This window comes from Pseudophryne corroboree, chromosome 2, assembly GCF_028390025.1.
Source record: "Pseudophryne corroboree isolate aPseCor3 chromosome 2, aPseCor3.hap2, whole genome shotgun sequence".
NCBI classification, from domain to species: Eukaryota; Metazoa; Chordata; class Amphibia; order Anura; family Myobatrachidae; genus Pseudophryne; species Pseudophryne corroboree.
The window spans coordinates 904,556,352-904,578,811 of NC_086445.1; the positions used below are offsets into that span (position 1 = coordinate 904,556,352).

The 22,460-nt window shown below is 42.2% G+C and overlaps 1 protein-coding gene across 4 annotated transcripts in view; it reads left to right on the forward strand.

Moving 5' to 3' along the window:
• The window catches only part of CUX1 (cut like homeobox 1), a 622,185-nt gene that overhangs the window by 487,517 nt on the left and 112,208 nt on the right, over positions 1-22,460 (forward strand). For 3 of the 4 annotated variants that reach the window (XM_063956056.1, XM_063956058.1, XM_063956057.1), the window contains one exon: positions 11,577-21,659. The exons of the other annotated variant lie outside the window; for it this stretch is intronic. In XM_063956056.1, the coding sequence (XP_063812126.1) occupies positions 11,577-12,264 (688 nt within the window). In that variant the 3' untranslated portion in view covers positions 12,265-21,659. Of the gene's footprint in view, positions 1-11,576; positions 21,660-22,460 lie in introns of those variants that run through there. 4 annotated transcript variants of the gene reach the window in all.

A 22,460-nucleotide genomic window follows, 5' to 3' on the forward strand; every position in this document is an offset into this window, starting at 1 on the left:
ATGAGGTGCAAATATGGCAGCGTGTATAGGGATATTTTTCTGACTTTGACACTAATAACTACCACACTGTCACTACAGAGCGCAGGGCATGCTAATAACTACCACACTGCCACTACAGAGCGCAAGGCATGCTAATAACTACCACACTGCCACTACAGAGCGCAGGGCATGCTAATAACTACCACACTGCCACTACAGAGCGCAGGGCATGCTAATACCTACCACACTGCCACTACAGAGCGCAGGGCATGCTAATAACTACCACACTGCCACTACAGAGCGCAGGGCATGCTAATAACTACCACACTGCCACTACAGAGCACAGGGCATGCTAATAACTACCACACTGCCACTACAGAGCACAGAGCATGCTAATACCTACCACACTGCCACTACAGAACACAGGGCATGCTATTAACTATCACACTGCCACTACAGAGCACAGGGCATGCTAATAACTACCACACTGCCACTACAGAGCACAGGGCATGCTAATAACTACCACACTGCCACTACAGAGCGCAGGGCATGCTAATAACTACCACACTGCCACTACAGAGCGCAGGGCATGCTAATAACTACCACACTGCCACTACAGAGCGCAGGGCATGCTAATAACTACCACACTGCCACTACAGAGCGTATGGCATGCTAATAACTACCACACTGCCACTACAGAGCACAGGACATGCTAATAACTACCACACTGCCACTACAGAGCACAGGGCATGCTAATAACTACCACACTGCCACTACAGAGCACAGGGCATGCTAATAACTACCACACTGCCACTACAGAGCACAGGGCATGCTAATAACTACCACACTGCCACTACAGAGCACAGGACATGCTAATACCTACCACACTGCCACTACAGAGCACAGGGCATGCTAATAACTACCACACTACCACTACAGAGCACAGGGCATGCTAATAACTACCACACTGCCACTACAGAGCACAGGACATGCTAATAACTACCACACTGCCACTACAGAGCACAGGACATGCTAATAACTACCACACTGCCACTACAGAGCACAGGGCATGCTAATACCTACCACACTGCCACTACAGAGCACAGGGCATGCTAATAACTACCACACTGCCACTACAGAACACAGGGCATGCTAATAACTACCACACTGCCACTACAGAGCACAGGACATGCTAATAACTACCACACTGCCACTACAGAGCACAGGGCATGCTAATAACTACCACACTGCCACTACAGAGCACAGGACATGCTAATAACTACCACACTGCCACTACAGAGCACAGGGCATGCTAATAACTACCACACTGCCACTACAGAGCACAGGACATGCTAATAACTACCACACTGCCACTACAGAGCACAGGACATGCTAATAACTACCACACTGCCACTACAGAGCACAGGACATGCTAATAACTACCACACTGCCACTACAGAGCACAGGGCATGCTAATACCTACCACACTGCCACTACAGAGCACAGGGCATGCTAATACCTACCACACTGCCACTACAGAGCACAGGGCATGCTAATAACTACCACTACAGAGCACAGGACATGCTAATAACTACCACACTGCCACTACAGAGCACAGGACATGCTAATAACTACCACACTGCCACTACAGAGCACAGGACATGCTAATAACTACCACACTGCCACTACAGAGCACAGGACATGCTAATAATTACCACACTGCCACTACAGAGCACAGGACATGCTAATAACTACCACACTGCCACTACAGAGCACAGGACATGCTAATAACTACCACAATGCCACTACAGAGCACAGGTCATGCTAATAACTACCACACTGCCACTACAGAGCACAGGGCATGCTAATAACTACCACACTGCCACTACAGAGCACAGGACATGCTAATAACTACCACACTGCCACTACAGAGCACAGGACATGCTAATACCTACCACACTGCCACTACAGAGCACAGGACATGCTAATAACTACCACACTGCCACTACAGAGCACAGGACATGCTAATAACTACCACACTGCCACTACAGAGCACAGGACATGCTAATAACTACCACACTGCCGCTACAGAGCACAGGACATGCTAATAACTACCACACTGCCACTACAGAGCACAGGGCATGCTAATAACTACCACACTGCCACTACAGAGCACAGGGCATGCTAATACCTACCACACTGCCACTACAGAGCACAGGGCATGCTAATACCTACCACACTGCCACTACAGAGCACAGGACATGCTAATACCTACCACACTGCCACTACAGAGCACAGGACATGCTAATAACTACCACACTGCCACTACAGAGCACAGGACATGCTAATAACTACCACACTGCCACTACAGAGCACAGGACATGCTAATAACTACCACACTGCCACTACAGAGCACAGGGCATGCTAATAACTACCACACTGCCACTACAGAGCACAGGGCATGCTAATAACTACCACACTGCCACTACAGAGCACAGGGCATGCTAATACCTACCACACTGCCACTACAGAGCACAGGGCATGCTAATAACTACCACACTGCCACTACAGAGCACAGGACATGCTAATAACTACCACACTGACACTACAGAGCGCAGGAGGCACTAATCACTTCCCGCTAAGCTGATGGTTCAACAAATGTGTCCTAAATGTAAGATTGCACTCCAGAAGTTATTAGTAAATAACTAATAAAATTCCAAATGAATGCATACCATTGTTCCACTTGTTTCTTGATCTTAATTAGTCCTGGCTCTTCCAGGATATTATGTAGAGAACTATCAGTAGTTCTCCAAAGGAAAGAATATTTGTAAAAGTACCTAGAAAAGCAAATAATAACATGGCATGATAAAATGGTAACAGAAAGCACATGCATACTGTTTTGTAGTTTTCAGGGGGGGGAGGGGGGTACGAATAATATAATACATCTAGAACACATATACAACAAATAAGACTAAAGGCTTTTCTAAGTTTTGACTGCAGAAAAGTTCCACAGGGCAGTCTGCAGTTTGATGAGCGTCTCATAAGAGACCCAGAATGCTAGTCTGCACATAGGGGGTAATTCCAAGTTGATTGCAGCATGAATTTTGTTAGCAATTGGGCAAAACCATGTGCCCTGCAGGGGAGGCAGATATAACATGTGCAGAAAGAGTTAGATTTGGGTGGGTTATTTTATTTCTGTGCAGGGTAAATACTGGCTGCTTTATTTTTACACTGCAAATTAGATTGCAGATTGAACACACCACACCCAAATCTAACTCTATCTGCACAAGTTAAATCAGCCTCCCCTGCAGTGCACATGGTTTTGCCCAACTGCTAACAAAATTTCCTGCTGCGATCAACTTGGAATTACCCCCATAGTACTGTGTTATTATAAGGTTATCACTTTGTATACTGTTGAAATTTAGATATAAAGATACTTTAAAACCATGAACCCATTTAGCCAGTCTTTAACTGCAATACGCAGTCATAGTGAAAAGATTTTAATCGGTAAGTAACGCAATTAGACATGAAGTAGCCAAAATAAAGTGAAATCAGACAAATACATGTCATTGGTACTGTATAATACTTTATAAGAAAGCATGACATTCACATGTAATAACGTCCAAGTTCTTTATTAAAGTCCACATTCATTAAGGAGTCATGAACTAACATTGTGTTGTATACAGGGATGAGCACAATCATGAATATACTAATAGTCACCATACCTCAAAGTGTCTAAGAAAGGACATTTGTATCTGCACATTTCTAGACCCTTACGAGAGACTAGCTGAATCCCTGCAGGCTGCTGTTATCCTGCTTGTCATCCCGTAGACACAGTGCTCATTGAGGTTCCACTGGTAGTTATTTGTATTTCTCACTTAATGGGGGTAATTCCAAGTTGATCGCAGCAGGAATTTTGTTAGCAGTTGGGCAAAACCATGTACACTGCAGGGGAGGCAGATATAACATGTGCAGAGAGAGTTAGATTTTGGTGTGGTGTGTTCAATCTGCAATCTAAATTGCAGTGTAAAAATAAAGCAGCCAGTATTTACCCTGTACAGAAACAAAATAACCCACCCAAATCTAACTCTCTCTGCACATGTTATATCTGCCTCCCCTGCAGTGCACATGGTTTTGCCCAACTGCTAAAAAATTTCCTGCTGCGATCAACTTGGAATTACCCCCAATATTTTGTTATGTATTGGAACCGTAAACCAATACTAACTCTCCCGTAAGCTAACTCTCCCGCCGCAGCATAAACTTATTCCCCAAACCCCCCCCCCCTCCCCGTGCAGCTTACCTCTGAAATGGGCCAGCTCACACTTGTTCAGGATCCCGGCAGTCGATTGTGCCCATAGTCGAGATGTCTGTGACAGCATTCAGAGTAGTGCTGTGATTCCGGTATCGGTATTTCGACTGACCGGATCCCATTGGAGCCATTGCAAAGAAATGTTACTGTAGAACAATAAAAGTAACTGGTCACGCAGCAAAGCCATGCAGAATTTACAAGTAAACCAAATATGGATGTAGGACCTAAATAGGACTGAGACCAGTGGTTGGCCTAGTGGTTGAGAAGGGGTTGGCGGTGGGAAGAAGTCCATGTGGTCCATTCTTTGCCTTATGGAAGGAGGCAGACATTGGTAATTGTTTAACAATAAGCTTTGACCTTACAGCGAGCACTATAGTGCAGAAGTAATAGGAAGAACAAGCGATGTCAGTGTAAGGGAACGAGATAGGCTTATGTCAAAACTTAGCAGTGATCTCAACCTTTAGAATTGCTGTAACAGACCAGATCGGTGCATTTTCTATGATCTGTTCCTACAATTATAATGGATTAGATTCAGTCTCCCATGAAAGTGGTTTTGGGGATTCTTGAAGATGGCAAATCAGATCAGATACTTCCCTGAAAGTATGCATGCATTTTGCTGAATGTGAACTGTTATATTGGGTTTAATGCACTGTGAGCGCTCCATTTTTAAGATATAAATATATATAGACACAGACATGTTTTCTCATTTAATTATCCTTCTTGCCGGATGTAACATATAGGAGATGAGAGTTTTCCATATGCTAATGGGAAAAAAAACCTATCTTTTGATAAAGTGTCATAAGTTATTGCTCTATAGAATATTGATGACACCTTATCACGAGTTGTGATACCTAATCACAAGATGTTTTTTATTTGTTAGCATATCACTCAAAGCTACACAGATGTCAAGTTGGAAGTTTAGTTTAATGAGGACATGATTCTATATATATATATATATATATATATATATATATATACATACAGTTTCTGGAATCATTGAGAGGAAAATCTCACATGCATGTCTGCAATATTGATTTGTCTGCATTAAAAATGTGCAGTACTTCTAGATCAGACTGCGCAAAGATTTACAGTTCTGATAACACTTGTTGCTTTCTCTAACGTCCTAGTGAAGACTGGGGAATTCTGGATTACCTTTGGGGGTATAGAGCGGGTCCACTGGAGCCTGGCACTTTAAGAAACTAATAGTGTGTGCTGGCCCCTCCCCTGTATGCCCCTCCTAGCAGACTCAGTTTAGAAAATATACCCAGGTAGCCGGGTGCATTCTGTTTGCTCTCCAGAGAGTTTTCTTCAGATATTTGTTTTAGTTTATTATTTTCAGGCACACTGGTTGGCAACCAGTCTGCCTGCGTCGTGGGACTTTGGGGGGGGACTGAACCAACTTCCTTAGAGTTAATGGCTCATCATCCCAGCTGACAGGACACTGAGCTCCTGAGGTAATATTCTCACACTCCCAGAGGATGAGCCCACGCCGGCAGCATGCCGCCACACCTTAACAGATGCCGAAGAGGGACCATGACGCAGTGCGGTGAGTGCTACATCAAGGACCCGGATAGTGGGTCCCGGGTGCGTGATGGCGGCATGAGGCAGTGTCCACCCGGCTCCGGGTCGCGGTGCACACTGACTACCCATACTGGCAAGCAATTAACCTGGTGCTCTGTGCTCTTGGTTTACACAAATATAGACAGCCAGTATAAAAAAACTGATGCACTAACCGCACGCCATTATGGGGGCGGGGCTTCCCGGAGAGCGGGACCAGAAGGCAAACGGTGCCATTTCCTGCTGTTGCTTCACAGGCTGCTCCTCCAGGACCCACTGAATCACCATTGTAAACTGGTACCAGGGGGTTATAGTGAGGGGGGAGCGCTAGTTCAGCGATTTTACCGCTGTGAGGAAAATTACACTAAGAGGTCACCCAGCGGGGCGCTGCTCAGTCTGTGGTGAAGTGTGCTGGTTCCCATATCTCTCTCTGTGTCACTCCTTTCAGGGTGGTCCAGGTTAATGTGCTTATCTCACTAATTTTACTATGTTTTTCATACTAATCTGTGTACAAGCATGTCTGCAAATAAGTCTGTGTGTTCTTTCTGGAAACCTAGGTTTACACCTTCCTCACAAGGTTCACTGATGTGTGAGGTGCAGGCACCAGAGTGGATGGAATCATTTAAAACTTTGATTTCCAATATTAATTCAGAGCTAGCTATGGCTAAGCAAGAAAGGCAAGAACCGAAACAAACTATGGACACGTTTATGGTAACTTCTGCCAACTGCTAACCACAGACAGGCTCTTCAGCCCCCCCTGTTGGTGTCTCACAAATGCATTCTTCCTCAATTGTTACAATCTGACTCTGATTCTGAACTGCTGTACCAGAGTTTGATGAAGGAGAGGATGAGGTGGATGAGGATAATTCCCTGTCGCCGGGTGTTGAGGCCCTCATTTATGCCATTAGAGAGGTGCTTAACAAGAGCAAGCAGGGCAGCATGGATTAATACTGACAAGAAATGCATTACCCCTAAACGGGTATAAAAAATGTTCCCTTTCCCTGCAGAGGATAGGAAGGTCTGGGAAACCCCGCCGACGGTAGATACCTCTGTATCCAGGCTGTCACTTAAGATCGTTTTACCTGTCCTGGGGCTGTTTCCCTTAAAGACTCAGCTGCAGCAGGGGTTGCCCAACGCCCTACCATAGTATGTGGCTGGATTTCTAGAGCCATGGTAAAATGGGTCTGATGAAATTTTGAAAGGGTTGCTCACACTACCTCAGGAAGAGATAGTTACGCAACTACAACACATCCAAGATGCTGCGAACTTTGAGTGAGGCTGTTAAAGAACTTAGTATCATTAACGGCCGTACTACCGCTATGGCAGTGTCGGCTCATAGAGCCCTGTGGCTACATCAATAGTCAGCAGATGCTGATTCCAAAAAAGGGTTGAAAACCTTCCTTTTACAGGTGATGCCTTGTTTGGGGAAGAACTGAACAAGTGGGTATCTTGGGCAAGTGCAGGTAAATCTACGGATCTGCCGTCTGCTCTGCCACCTTCCAGGCGTCCCTATCCTGGACCCTCCCTGCAGTCCTTTCAGGTGGCCAGATTCAGAGGCAAAGCCAGAAATGCCTCCAAGGCTGCTAGAGGAACTCGGGGTAAGTCCCGTAAACCAGCAGCTGCTGGACCTGCGGACCAGACCTCAGGATCCTTTTCCATGAAGTCCTCCGCGTGACAGTTGGCCCCAGCAGCAAGGCGACTTTCAGGTAGGTTCTCGCCTTCAACACTTCGCCCACATATGGGCAGAGTCCTGCCGGGATCCTTGGGTGAGGGACCTCATATCCCAAGGATACCGTCTGGAATTCCAGGAACTCCCTTCAACCAGATTCTTCCAGTCAGTCTTTCCAGCTTCACAGGAAGCAAGGGTTTCTTTACAGCAGGCAGTGCAAAAACTGCTTTCTACAAACGTTACTGTTCCAGTGCCTCCTCAACAGCACACAAAGGGGTTTTACTCAAGTCTCTTTTTTTGGTTCCAAAGCCAGACTGCTCGGTACAGCCTATCTTGAACCTCAATTCTCTGAACCGTATCTTCGGGTGTTCAAATTCAAGATGGAATCCCTAAGAGCAGTGATGGTGAATCAGGATGAGGGGGAGTTTCTGGTGTCCCTGGAGATAAAGGACGCATACCTGTACTTCCCAATTTGGCCCCCTCACCAGGCATTCCTCAGGTTCGCGATTCTGGACCAACATTTCCAATTTCAGGCATTACTCTTCAGTCTCTCCACAGCCCTGAGGGTTTTCACAAAGGTCATGGCAGAAATGATGCTGCAGCTCCGCATGAGGGGTGTCCAAATAATTCTGTACCAGGACGATCTCCTCCTGATAAAGGCGGTGTCACAGGAACAGCTGCTGCACAGTATAGACCTGACTACCTGTGTACCTACAGATCATGGTTGGAAACTCAAGTTCCAAAAATCTAATTTGGAACCATCTCAGAGAAATTCAGTTCCTAGGGATGATCCTGGATACGGTGTCTCAGAAGGTTTACCTTCCTATGGACAAGGCCTCATCTATTCAGTCTATGTTCCGGTTGGCGCTGAAACCTCGTGTGGTCCCAATTCACCTTTGCATCCGTTTGCTGGGCAAGATTTTGGCCTCCTACGAGGCGATTCAGTATGGCAGGTTCCATGCGCGACCGTTTCAACTGGATTTGTTGAACAAATTGTCGGGGTCTCACCTGCACATGCATCAGCCCTGTCACCAGCACGGACATCCCTACTATGGTGGCTACAATTTCCCCATCTTGTGAAGGGTCGGAGTTTCAACATCCAGTCATGGACGCTGTTGACAACGGATGCCAGCCTCCGGGGTTGTGACTCAAGGTGCGCAGTTTCAGGGGACGTGGTCCTTTCAGGAATCAGCTCTTCCAATCAGCATCCTGGAACTCAGGGCAATTTACAATGCTCTAATACAGGCCTCATCCCTCCTTCGGAATCAGGCCATCCAGGTGCAGGCGGTCAATGCCACGGCAGTGGCATACATCAACTGACAGGGAGGAACCAGAAGCAGGACCGCAATGCGAGAGGGGTCAAGAATACTTCTCTGGCTGGAAGCCAACGTAAGGGCCATCTCCCAGTGTACATTTCAGGAGTGGACAACTGGGAAGTTGACTTCCTCAGTAGGCATGACCTCCGTCCGGGGGATTGGTGCCTCAACCCTCAGGTGTTTCAACAACTGGTTCACCGGTGGGGCTGTCCACAGATAGACCTGATGGCTTCTCAACTCAACAAGAAGCTCTGTCGTTACTGTTTCAGAATGAGGGACCTGCAAGCGGTGGCGGTCGACGCTCTGACGCCGCCGCCCGTTCGTTTACCTGTTTCCTCCAATTCCTCTAATCCCAAGAGTTCTCAAAAGACTCAAATGGGAAAGGGTTCAGGCCGTTTTCATTGCCCTGGATTGGCCTCGACGGGCCGGGTATTCAGACCTCCTGACCCTGTCGTTGGAGGACCACTGGCCTTTACTGCTTCTCAAGGACCTTCTTCAACAAGGACCGTTCGTCTATGCAGACTTACAGCGGCTACGTTTGATGGCCTGGAAGGTGTGAGGGAAATTTTGACCAGTAAGTGACTTCCCTCCATGGTGGTTTCAACTATGGTTCAGGCCCGTAAGGTGGTTACCTCCAAACATTACCACCGTATTTGGAAGAAATATGTTTCTTGGTGTGAGGGTCGAAAATTTTGTCTATGCCAATTTCTTCTGTTCCTGCAAGCAGGAGTGGATAAGGGCCTATGATTAGGCTCCATCAAGGTTCAGATTTCGGCTCTCTCCATCTTCTTTCAGAAGCAACTGGCGGTACTTCCTGAAGTACAGACCTTTTTTAAGGGGGTATTGCACATTTAGCCACCCTTAGGTCCCACGGGGCCGTGAGAGGAACATTCTCCAGTTGGATTGGTTTGAACCCTTGCATAGGGTTGACTTAAAATACCTGACGTGGAAGTTTGTTATGTTACTAGCCTTGGCTTCGGCTAGGCGTTTGTCAGAATTGGGGGCCCTGTTCTGTAAGAGCCCTTACTTGGTGTTTCACGAGCATAGGGCGGATCTTAGAACTCGCCCACAGTTTTTGCTGAAAGTGGTATCGGCCTTTCATGTGAATCAACCTATTGTGGTTCCAGTCTTATCAGACACTTCAGTTGCTCCAAAGTCCCTGGATGTTGTACGGGCTTTGTGGCTTTACATCAAAAGGACGGCTCATCGCAGGAAATCTGACTCGCTTTTCATCCTTTATGATGCTTCAAAAATTGGTCGTCCTGCCTCCAAGCAGTCCATTGCTCATTGGCTCAAATTGACTATCCAACAAGCCTATACTTCGGCGGCTCTGCTGATGCCGAGTTCTGTTCAGGCCCACTCCACGAGGTCCATGGGTTATTCCTGGGCGGCTGCCCGGGGTGTCTCGGCCTTACAGTTGTGCCGGGCAGCAACTTGGTCTGGTGTGAACACCTTTGTTAAGTTCTATAGGTTTGACACCTTGGCCAAAGATGACATTATAGTTCGATCAGGTGGTTTTACAAGGGTCTCGGCACTCTCCCACCCGTTCTGGGAGTTTTTGGACGTCCCTATGGTAATCTACAATTCCCCAGTATCCACTAGGACATAAGAGAAAATAGGAATTTAATACCTGCCGGTAATTCCTTTTCTCGTAGTCCATAGTAGATACTGGGTGCCAGCCTCTGTGCTTCGTTTTCGTGGTTACCTGTTTGTAATTGTTATGGTTGGGTTTGCTGTTGTTTTTCCTGTTCCATGTTTGATTAGCGTTGCTACCCTTCTATAGTTAGCGTTGCTTTCCTCTGTTTTGGTTAGCTCTGCTATCTTATTGTTGTGTGTTGGTTTGTTACCTCACTGCTTTGTGTGTTATATCCTCTCAAAGTATGTCCGTCTCCTCGGGCACAGTTTCCTAGACTTAGTCTTCTGGGAGGGGCATAGAGGGGAGCAGCCAGCACACACTATTAGTTTAAAGTGCCAGGCTCCAGTGGACCAGATCTATACCCCCCATTGTAATCTAGAATTCCCCAGTATACACTACGGACTACAAGAAAAGAATTTACCTGTAGGTATTAAAGGGCTAATTCAGACCTGATCGTAGATGTGCTAAATTTAGCAGATCTACGATCAGTCATACTGACATGTGGGGGGACACCCAGTACAGGGCTAGCCCGCCCCGCATGTCAGTCCCTGCCCCGTCGCACAAGTACAAAAGCATCGCACAGCGGCAATGCTTTTGTACTTCGGGAGTAGCTCCCAGCCAGCGCAGCTCCTGCGCGCTGGTAGGGAGCTACTCGTCGATGCTGGGGTCACAACGGCTGCGTGTGACGTCACGCAGCCACCGCGGCCCGCCCCCACAACTGCGACCCCTAAATGCCAGCTAAACGCCGGCCCGCCCAGCGACTACCTCTGCCTATCAATCAGGCTGGGCTACGACAGCAGTCGGCTGTCTGCCATGCGCATGCGCAGTTCAGACCTGATCGCTGCTGTGCAAAAACGCACATCACCGATCAGGTCTGAATCAGCCCCTAAATTCCTATTTTTTGCCATGCTTTATATTTCTTATTTAGCCATACAATCACACTAGAGCACTTTGCAAGTCTGTCTGTCATTAAGTGCTCTTAATTACTGTCTGTGTCTAAATAAATTGATGATGATTGTAGCATTCTAGCTTCTGTACAATGTTTTGTCTGGATGCAGGTAAATTGATGCCTATGTTGTAGTTTATAAAAATGTCCTCTTGTTTCCATAGGTCTCGTATACGCAGAGAACTGTTCATTGAAGAAATTCAAGCAGGTAGCCATGGACAGATCGGTTCTAGTGATTCTCCATCAGCTACAAGCAGCAGAGCGGCCCACAGTTCAGAGGGAGATAGCTGTGATGGTGTAGACATGGAAAGCACAACGGATGGGAAACATGATGTCCTTGAAGGAGATGACTTCAACAGTGACAACACAAAGTCTCAGGGAGGACAGACTGATTCAGCTTTTGAAGAGGGTGAAGATGTCAGGTCTACTGAGAAAACAGACAACACCCGGTCAAAAGTAGACAGCCCAGTTGACAAGGATGAAGAAGGCCAAATAAAGCTGCAGAGTCGGACTTCTCTTCCTGGATCTCGGTGTTCGAGAGAGAGCTCAGAAACAACACCGAAATCTGCTACTGAAAAGCATGCCTCTACCTCAGCTGCCTCAAGCTTGGTCCCCACAAAGGAGAGTTTCAACAAGTCTAAAGAAGATTCTGAGAAACTGTCCAGCGTGCCAAGTACAAGTTCACAGAAAGGAAACTCTATTCAGAGCTTATTCAACTTTTCTGAGACGGCAAGTTCCAAAAACACACGGGACAACACCTTGAGGAAAAAGAAAGCCGCAAACTTGAACAGCATAATTCATCGTTTAGAGAAGGCTGCTAGCCGAGAAGAACCCATCGAATGGGAATTTTGAGATTAAATTAACCCTGGTTCCAGCAAACTGGGGAAACTAAACTGGACCTTTCACTGGTTATATCGTATTGCGCACTTATCGCCCTGCAGGCCACAGGGCAAAAACGCCATAGGCCAAGGTGCATATAGAATACAAAAGGAGCATTAAGCCCAATTTTATGTTGTGTTTTCGAGGACGAAAACTGAAATATGTAGTCAAGCTTTTTTGTACCCTGAAGTGTTTTTACTATTGCCCGAGTGATTTTCACAGTTTCTGGAATAACTCTTACAGCTTTGCCTTGTGCCCAACTTTTTTTAGCGTGGGCTTAAATAAGTACAAAAAAAGAATCTTTTAAAAAAAATAGTGAAAAAAAAGAGATTGAACCCACTAAAGTAATGGGGCTTTTTATCTGCCATGTAATGGCCGCAGAGCGATAATACACTATGATCTTCTTATACCAGGAAAAGGAGGAGATTTTTCAGGAAAAAAAAGGTTGTCCTTTTTTATTATTTTGGTTTTAATTTTTAGTAGCTGTTTCAGTTGCCACAAAGAGATTGCACAGTCATCTGACTCTAAACACAATAGTTTGGAACGCTATTTTCAAGAAGGAAAAAATAAAACCTACTCGGAACTTTGAAATGAAACAAATACACCAACTCCACTTATTTTCTAACTCAAGTCACATCAGGAAAATATTTTAATTTGTGGTAGCTGACGTAGTGTTTCCTTGGTAGTGAAAATCTATATCCAGTGCACATTGTTTCATAGCTTTAACTAATTCTGGTCTTTTCCAGACCAGAGTTTGTTTATTACACTCCATTTTAGGCCAAATCAGGACAAAAAAAAAATCTGAATTTAGGTATTTTATAATCTGCTTTTTAACCTCTAACCACAGAGCACGCTGATCAGACCTCATATTTTGGGAGGGCGAAAGGGTACAAGTTGGAATGGATGACCTGTTCTGGTTTAGATGATCTGTGGGCTACTAAAACATCCTTACAGTATTCCCTACATAGAAAACTATATTTTATTGATTTATTTAAACGGACAACAGCTGACTTTGTTTAATAAGTTTAATTATTACCAAATATGCTGCCAGCAGGATGCATATAAAATAGACATTTTAAATGCAATCTAATCAAACTTTTTATGTAAAAAAAGAAAGAAAATCAAATGAAAAAACAAAGCAAACCTCTTAACTCTGATATAGTACAATGTAAATAGATAAAACCTAAAACCAAAATGATCATTTAGCAAAATTGCATTTGTGGCTCTTGAGCAATCTTTTCTACAACCGTCAGTTCTTGTTAAAAAATACAACCCATTCCAATTTGTATCCTGCTCCTCCTTGCTGTCAATATGTGTGTGAGAGAAAACAGAGACGTGTGGGATTACCCGTGTATGCAATTTTATAAGTCTGTGTATTTTCTTATGTACTTGTGCACACATAGAGTGCATTACTGCCACCTTTTTTCAATAAGCTGGTTTATCTGCTATGGCTTCTACAAGATTTGCTGAATTAGGCTCCTTTATCGCCATATCTTAAAAACTAACAATAGATAATTTCAGTATATATATATTTTTTTTGCTTATTTATAGGTGCTGTATTTTATTATCTGATTGTTAGGAAGGGATGAAACGGGGGCAAAATATTCTTTAGAGGGATAGACTGCCGGCAGTATTGGGTATAATTTACAAGATGTAGTTGTCATACTGTATATTACTGATTTTAAAGATTTTTTTTTTTCTTTGATCTTATCGTGTATCATTGAAACATTGTGTCTTAGGTCAGCATCTTTTGATGTTATTTGGTGCATTCGTTACTTACTTTTTAATATTACATTTTTGTTGAATTATTTTTTTTTTAATCCCTTCCTCTTATAGGGGATGGGAAGTGTTGTTTTAAAACTTTACTCCCTATGCTAAACCTCAATGAGCTTGTATTATTTAGTAGAAAAGTTTCAATGTGTAGAACCACATTTCTTGTCGTTAGAGAAAAAATGCTCTTTACACGCATTGGTAAGATGCAGTAGCACTTCAGGCTTTAAGACTGATCAATTTCTTGAAGAACAATACAGAAAAACAAATAAGTAAAAGAGGCTCTAAGAGGCAAAACCAGACAAGTAAAAAAAAAATATTGAAGTTACTCTTTTATCTTGTGGTCCACCTCCATTCATCACCATTCATTTTTGAATATGCTGTATTTATAAGGGAATTCATATATTTCTTCCAGTATGTTAAATCTTGGCTCCTTGTCACTAAATCTATTCAAGGTATTGTCACTTGAATACTTTACTCACATGTGCTGAGTATATGGCTCCTGCACCCCCCACACACCACCCACACGGTAAGGTCAGCCGGGTAGGCAGTTCAGGGGGTGTGGCACTGCAATTGCTGCATCAAGCTGCCTGGAGCCACCCACTTCAATCAAGATATTAGGCAAGTGTGCCTCTACTACTAGAAGTGGTGGCAAACCAGACTAGTCCTTTATCTTCTGCACACAGGTGTCTGGATCACCCGATTCTCTTCCAGATGCCACATTTTTGTTAGTTAAGGGTAGACCGCTTGATCATGCTATGATCCACTTGGGTATCTCAGTGTTATGCCTCCTATTGTTTGCAGTAAAATCTGCACTGTTGTTAGTTAACTTTCAGAGATGAATATTTAGGGTAATTAAGAGGGAATTAGGGGATCAATTAAGGAAGAGAGTCATCTGTTACTAAATGATTGAGAGCATTTATGAACAGTAACAAAGCTCATTTTGGTTAAACTGCTTCTGCAACCCAGTGTTACTAGCTGTAAAAAAAAAAAGGCTTTTCTATTAGGCTGACATATGCAGATATAAACAGTGCCCTATAGAGAAGAGCATAATCATCATTTCATGGTACCTGTGCAAACATTTCAAGATTGAAACATAAATTTGTGGCTTGCTCATACAGTATATTTGTGGATTAAACTTTCCTTTATTGTAAAAAGATTTATTTATAGAACTTTGTGGACCAACTGTAGCCAAGCTAGCGAAGGGCATTCAGTATGTAGCAGATACCATATGTTCTTTTTTGTATATACCTCTTTCATGTCACAAACAGCTCATACTTTATTAATCATAGGATTAAATATACACTAAGTATAAAATCAAAACAATCCCTGAGAGTTAAAATCTAGCTATGTTATCTCTATTGCGCATAAATGTAAATATATTTTCTGTTAACATAATGGTAGTTCAAAACCTCACTTGGTAGTTCCAAATTGGCAATAAAACATAATGTTACATATAACAAATAGAAATATATGTTGCAGTATACAGTGAGATGTGGGGAATGTCATTAATTACACCTTAGTTTTTTAAGGTGAAATGAGTTCATTACATTATTCGCTGAAAATCACTGCAAATTGCAAGGTTGGTGTTTCTGTTATTATTTATTTTTTCATAGTTTATGTATTTGCTACGATAGCACAAGTTTGCAAATTGTAGCTCAAAAGATTTCTAAATTCCCCGTGAAACATAATTCTAATGGAGGATTTTCTACTCCGGGCACACCAAATGTTTTCACAAGGCCAACCCTGACTAGCAGCTCACATGATAGAGGCAGCAATTTACATGCAAATGCAAGAAGTTATTTGTACTTCATGATCAGATCAGGCCTTTCATCCAATTTGAAAAGGTTTAATGGCAAAATCATTGAGGACAACACACCTCCATATAATATCCAAGTCCTATAGCACAAAGACGTAATCGGGTCTGGTGACACCCAGTACGCACTCTGTATCCACCCCCCCACCCCCACCCCGCGTGACTGAAAAAGGGACAAGGCCCAGCATGAAAGGGCTTGGCATCACGTTGAATCCTGATAACGTAAGTCCAGGAGGGTGCCCAGCATCCCCGGAGACCAGTGTCTGCACTGTCGGCTTCTCCCCTATGATAGGAGCGGGGTGCTGCAGGAGAATGTCACATTGCAGCAGCCTGGCTCCTGCTACTGTGGAGGAGCTCAACACAAAAGGGTTGTTTTTTTCACAAGAGAATGCAAAAAAAGGAAAAAAGGGGACTACAATGACTTTTCTGGGGCACACTTATAAAATTATGAATTTTTTACATGATTAAAAAATTAACTTTTAATTCATTTTTTTTTTTAAATTGTGAATATAACAATTTTTACACCAAGTTTTCTGGCATACCCTGCTATTCTGGTTATGTGGAGGAGCTGGCATTTTGGTATCACCCCCTCCGAGGGTTACGCCTGGTTGCGGCCTGCACCCCTATATTGACGCCACTGCTGTAGCTACCTTTCTATAGTATTGGCAGTATTATATATGCTATCTTTTTCCATTTACTAGTCCTTTTTGTTACCTAAATTCACATTTGCGGTTATATAGTAACCATAGTGATGCCCTCCCAACTCTTTTCCATTGCTAAGTCCTAATTAGCTCTAATTATCTCTCATAATAAAAGAATCTATATAGTGCCAGAGAATTTGCTCTGTACCATTCTTTATAAGAATTGTATTTAAATTACACATGAACTTAAAATATTTATTTGAAGGAAATGTTCCGACATTACATGATCCTTCTATAGTTACAAATTAATCAGATCAGCATTTTTTATTGCTTTGTTGTTTGCTCAGGAAACATAATAATATTAAATTGTACACTAATTGTTTATATGAGTTGGGGAGGGGGGGGGGGGCTTCATCACTTGGCCCCCTTGCAAAAATTTTAGGAAGGCCTGGAAGAGCCTGTAATCCATCCACAGACCCTGCTCTGTTCTTCAACATACCTGTGTTCCGTAACTGTTTCACCCCCTGTCATGGGTAGTACTTGAAATAATCCAGAGTGATACTGTAGATACTTTAAGCTGAATGGCTTGTGAAACAACAAATTTAACATATGATTTTAGATGCATGCTTTTATGTATTCTAATTAACATTATATTCAGTATGTTAGGGACTTAAAAAACGATTGTCCCTTTGGAGCTTATGGTTCAGAATTGATTGATCTGAACACTAAATCTATGATCAATACAGTACTGCTGTTACATTTATGCAAGGCAATGTGTGCTACATACAGTCCAATTTTAATGTACACTGCCGCCTGGTATCGGTGCGCTCAAAAATAGAAGGTTAGTAAGTAGCCCAGAAAAGTAATTAAACCAGAGTGATAAGCTAAAGAGTTCCTAAAATGTGTTATCTTTTTTAATAATATTGGAGTGCACAATAAAAAATAAAGAAAATTCTTGGAGGCAGCATGTTGATCACAAACTGAGCATCCACTAGGTGTTCCCAAAGGTCATATAAGTTTAATTTAATTAATGGTGTTTTTTGCTGTGTTAAACCCTGGCACTGAGGAAAACAGGAATAGAATACACCGGGCAAGCTACTGTCAGCCTTGAGCCATCAGAAACATTAGTGTTCATCTATAATACAGTGAGTTAATGGTTAGTTAACTATAAATTTATAATATTAATTGAATTACATCTGCCTTTACTCAGAAAAAGAGTCTGTGCTTGCACCTGTCAGCAGGCAGTAGACTACACACTGCCCGTCTGATATGACCTGGTAGAACACCCCACATGGTGGCAAATATCCAATGTCTACACCTTTGTACAGAAGCTGCATTTTGTCATACAGGTAGTATGCGGTCCACCAAAAAGACTGCCTACAGGAGCAAGAGCAAACTCTCCTGAATGAGGCAGGCATTGCCAGGTAAAGTGGAACTAACTACATATAGACTATTTTGCCAATGACTTGTGGTTCACTTTAAATGCGCTCATGGAAATTCTATAACTCTTCCAATTTGACTGCAAATAGTGAATAAGACTACGAGAATGAGCTTGTTTCATATTCATTTATATATATATATATATATATATATATATTGTGTATGTGTAAATATAACCTTGTCTATAATACATAAAGCTTAAAGTGATGGCCTATCACAAACCCCCAAGACACAGAACATGTCATTAAATGCACATTTGCCTAGTAACATGGAACGTTCGGGAGAATCCCAATCCTCAGGTTGCTCTTCCGGTCGTCTAGAAAAGTGGGAGAAGTCTCCCGGAGACTGCCTGCCCACACACACCTACCAACATCCTGTGTAAAGTGGGAGGACTGGGCTGCCGTTTGTTTTGATTTTTGCCATTGTGGCATCACCCCCTACTTCACAATGGTAGTAATTGCAACATTGTATAGTGGGTGCTGGACCACGCTGACACAAGCACCGCCCCCCTTTCCCCTGCACTGCCAGCAACTATGCATTAATGCATACATTTTTATTATTTCATTACTACATTTTATTACTAGAAGTCACATACTCTAGACAGGTTATTCTCAAATCTGTCCTTGGCTGCAGGAATAATGCTTGGTTCATGCATTTCTGCTAATATCTTGCACGGGTAAGCTTATGAAATTATTGTAATCAGTAACTATTTTTTTCTAAAGTTCTATTATAGATGGAGCTCTCTTCATCTTTGCCTATAATAGGATCAACTGAGCCAGGGCAGTCGGACTTAATCCCTTGCTGTAATGACTTGGGTGGTCATTCAGAGTTGATCGCTAGCTGAATTTGTTCACAGCGCAGCGATCAGGCTAAAAAGCGGCAGTTTTGCGCATGCGGCGCAATGCGCACGCGCAACGTATGGGCACAACGAACAATGTAGTTTTGCACAGGGTCTAGGTCTTTGCACGATGCATTTCAGTCGCACTGCTTGCCGCAGAGTGATTGACATGAAGAGGGCATTTCTGGTTGGCAACTGACCGTTTTCAGAGAGTGTGTGGGAAAACGCAGGCATGCCAGGAAAAACGCAGGCATGGCTGGGCAAACGCTAAGTGGGTTTGTGACGTCAAATCCGGAACTGAATAGTCTGAAGTGATCACAATCGCTGAGTAGGTTTTGAGCTACACTGAAACTACACCAAAAAAATTGTGTAGCCGCTCTGCGATACAACTGTTTGCACTTCTGCTAAGCTAACATACACTCCCAGTGGGCGGCGGCATAGCGTTTGCACGGCTGCTAAAACTAGCCAGCGAGTGATCAACTCTATTGTATCGCAGCTGAGAACAATAGATGAAGGGATTATGCTAATAAACCATGGTGTACCTAGGCACAGCAGAGAAGCAAAGATGAGCATGGCTCCATCTGTAGATCAGATCATTGAAAATATAAGTACCATAAACATCGTCAACAGACCAGATAAAAATATTATTTATCTCTGCAAATAAAGAGCAACCATATATATAAAAATAAGAGCATCTATTTTGGCTTTTGCCATGATATCACATTTTAATTCCTTTGTATTCGTAAACAAAAAAATATATATATAATAAACATTTTTTCATGCATAATTATTTGTCAACAAATATTCTTAACCTTCCTAGGGTGTTGCAATGGAGCATACGCCTAAGGTGTAATTTGATATGGGTCAAAAAAGACCCAAACATCCTAGGAAGGTTAAATAGTATGTAAGAACAGTCTTTGGTGAGAAAGCTGTCCTGTATTATTGCCCATTGAGTACCTACTGAGATTAACAATCTACCTGATACAATAGAATTTTTTTTACAATATCTCTGATTTTTTTTTTCTTTATTTGCAGTCCACAGCATTTGATGATTTTGTTATAAATATTTTAGAAGCTTTGATTAATAATTTAAGTGTTATGATACAACAAAACGGTTATCCTACATTTTTTTCTTTCCAAGAGAAAAGTAGTTTCTGGATTTTTTTATTTTTTTATTTCTTGTCTCATGTCTCTTAGAGCCTCAAAAAAAAGTTATTTATTCAGAATATATTGTAATTAAAAAAGCATTGGATTGGTCATAATGCAGGAAACTGGAATATACCAAATGTGTATCATTCTAGTTGTAAGAGTCTTGTTCTTTACACAAAACAATATATACGTATATTCTGTTCTATGGAGTATCAATTGGTAAATAGCACTTTGTTTTCTGTACTTCCACATGTTCAAGAGATTTCACAAAATATTGTATGTTCTTTTTCAAAATTCCATTTTTGTCTATTGTTATGTAAAGAGTTAACCTTATTACATTGTTACCGAAACAATATCTACTGAGACTGAACTGAACATTTACTGCATACTATGCTTTTGGAGTCCTCCTCAGAATCTTAAAATGTTTTTGTCTGCTGCATCCAATGGGGAGCAGCCATTTTGGGCCTGAACCAGTATTAATTAGAATGTAGCCTGTCTTATTAATTTGAACTATGAAGGCATAAAGCACTTAGGGCCCAGTGCCAGTACCTGAGGCACTTGTGTTTGCCTCCATGATAGATCTGGTTTCTGATTAATTGATATGCTGCATTCTCATGAATATTTCTTAAGCCCACAAAATGGCCGTCTGTGTGTAGGTGACAGGTTCAGGTTAATAAGGAAGCAGAACTGGAAGGTTGTGTAATTGAAAATAAACAAAACACATAAAATGTAAACGCTGGTTCACCACATACATTCATTTGTGTCAACCTAATCACCATGTAATTCATTTCAGCTGATTTCTACTTTTACATTGAGATCTGCTTTTTGTTGGCAAAATATGAATAATAGCCCCTTGACAATAGTCAGCAATATTTATTTTTTTTATTGTTTTTCGTTCCCTTCATATTTTCTGTAATCAGTCTTCTACAAATGCAGTTTTATGTGGACGGACATATGGGCTTATATCCAAAGGCAAGATTCACCTGTAAAAACGAGATAAAATAAAATTTCTTCATATCCCTATTTCTTTACTATAAAACTAACTCTTTATATTGTGCAATAACTACTTGCCATGAAGATGGGTGCAGCTGATGAATGCCCTGACTACTAACACAGCACAAGTTGAACTCAGAAGTGATGTACTTGTCTTTTTTTTATCCTTATTTCTTGAGAACATTTGAATAAGCTCAGTTCCCCCAGTGTATTGTGGTGTCTGACATTTTAGCAGTATTCTATATATAAATATATATATTTTTTATTTTTATTTTTTGTTTTTGCTGTATTGCATTAAGTCTTAGATGTTTTTAGAGCTTGTTTGTTATTCACAATCACAGATTTAAAAACACAAAAAAACAAAAATCCTCACGAGAGACCCAACTGACCAAAAAAAGTGTAATTTTTGTACACGTAGCTTTGAGCAGCCCATGTTGTGTTGCTGTGACTCCTTTTTTTGTAGCTTTTTCTTTATCGGTATTTGTTCAAACATATAGTACAAGTTTCATGGCTGGCGACAGTGGGAATAGAGGTCCCGTCAGCAGGCATTGTTCTGTCATTGTTTGGGTAGCCATAATAATGTTTGTTCTCAGCACTGTACAACGGTCCCTATATGATATGGAGAAGCAATATCACTGTATGAATCTCACACAATGTATTATTATTATTCACTAGCACCCTAGGTGTGATAATTGAAGTAAATATCTTTTATACAAACACAGTCATTTGGTGATTTGTCATTCTTTCAGTGGTCCAAACAGCAATTTTATCATTTGAGTCTGTAATTTCTTGCAATTCTATGTATTTTACTATGCAAGGCATGTATGTATGTTTGTATGTATGTATGTATGTAATTTTTTCTACATTCTTTTTCCCAGAGTTTCTGACATTACAAATGACTATTAACTATTTTGCAACTGATGCTATTAATATTTCTACTAGTTACTTCATGGAATTCTCAGCATCTGTCTGAAAATTGGGAATGGTGTCTACCTCCTCTAACATGGTATTTGTATGATGTTTGTGGCTTATCTTGTACATAAGAAAATACATCTTCATTTACCATGTAGAAAAGAGGCCCATGCAGGAGCTCTTAATTTTATACGATAGGGATTGTAATCAGTAATTGTCGATTTCGTCATTGTATCTGGATTACAATAAGGAATTATCAGCTATCAAAAAATGTATAAAATGTGATGCATTTCACGTCAGCTGCCTGCTTCATCAGAATGATTTAAAAAAAAAAAAAAGTGCAATAATTGACCTCAGCTCGATTATTGCAATAATGGTGAATTTATTTATTTTTTCTCTAACGTCCTAGTGGATGCTGGGGACTCCGTCAGGACCATGGGGATCAGCGGCTCCGCAGGAGACAGGGCACAAAAATAAAGCTTTAGGATCAGGTGGTGTGCACTGGCTCCTCCCCCTATGACCCTCCTCCAAGCCCCAGTTAGGTTTTTGTGCCCGTCCGAGCAGGGTGCAATCTAGGTGGCTCTCCTAAAGAGCTGCTTAGAAAAAGTTT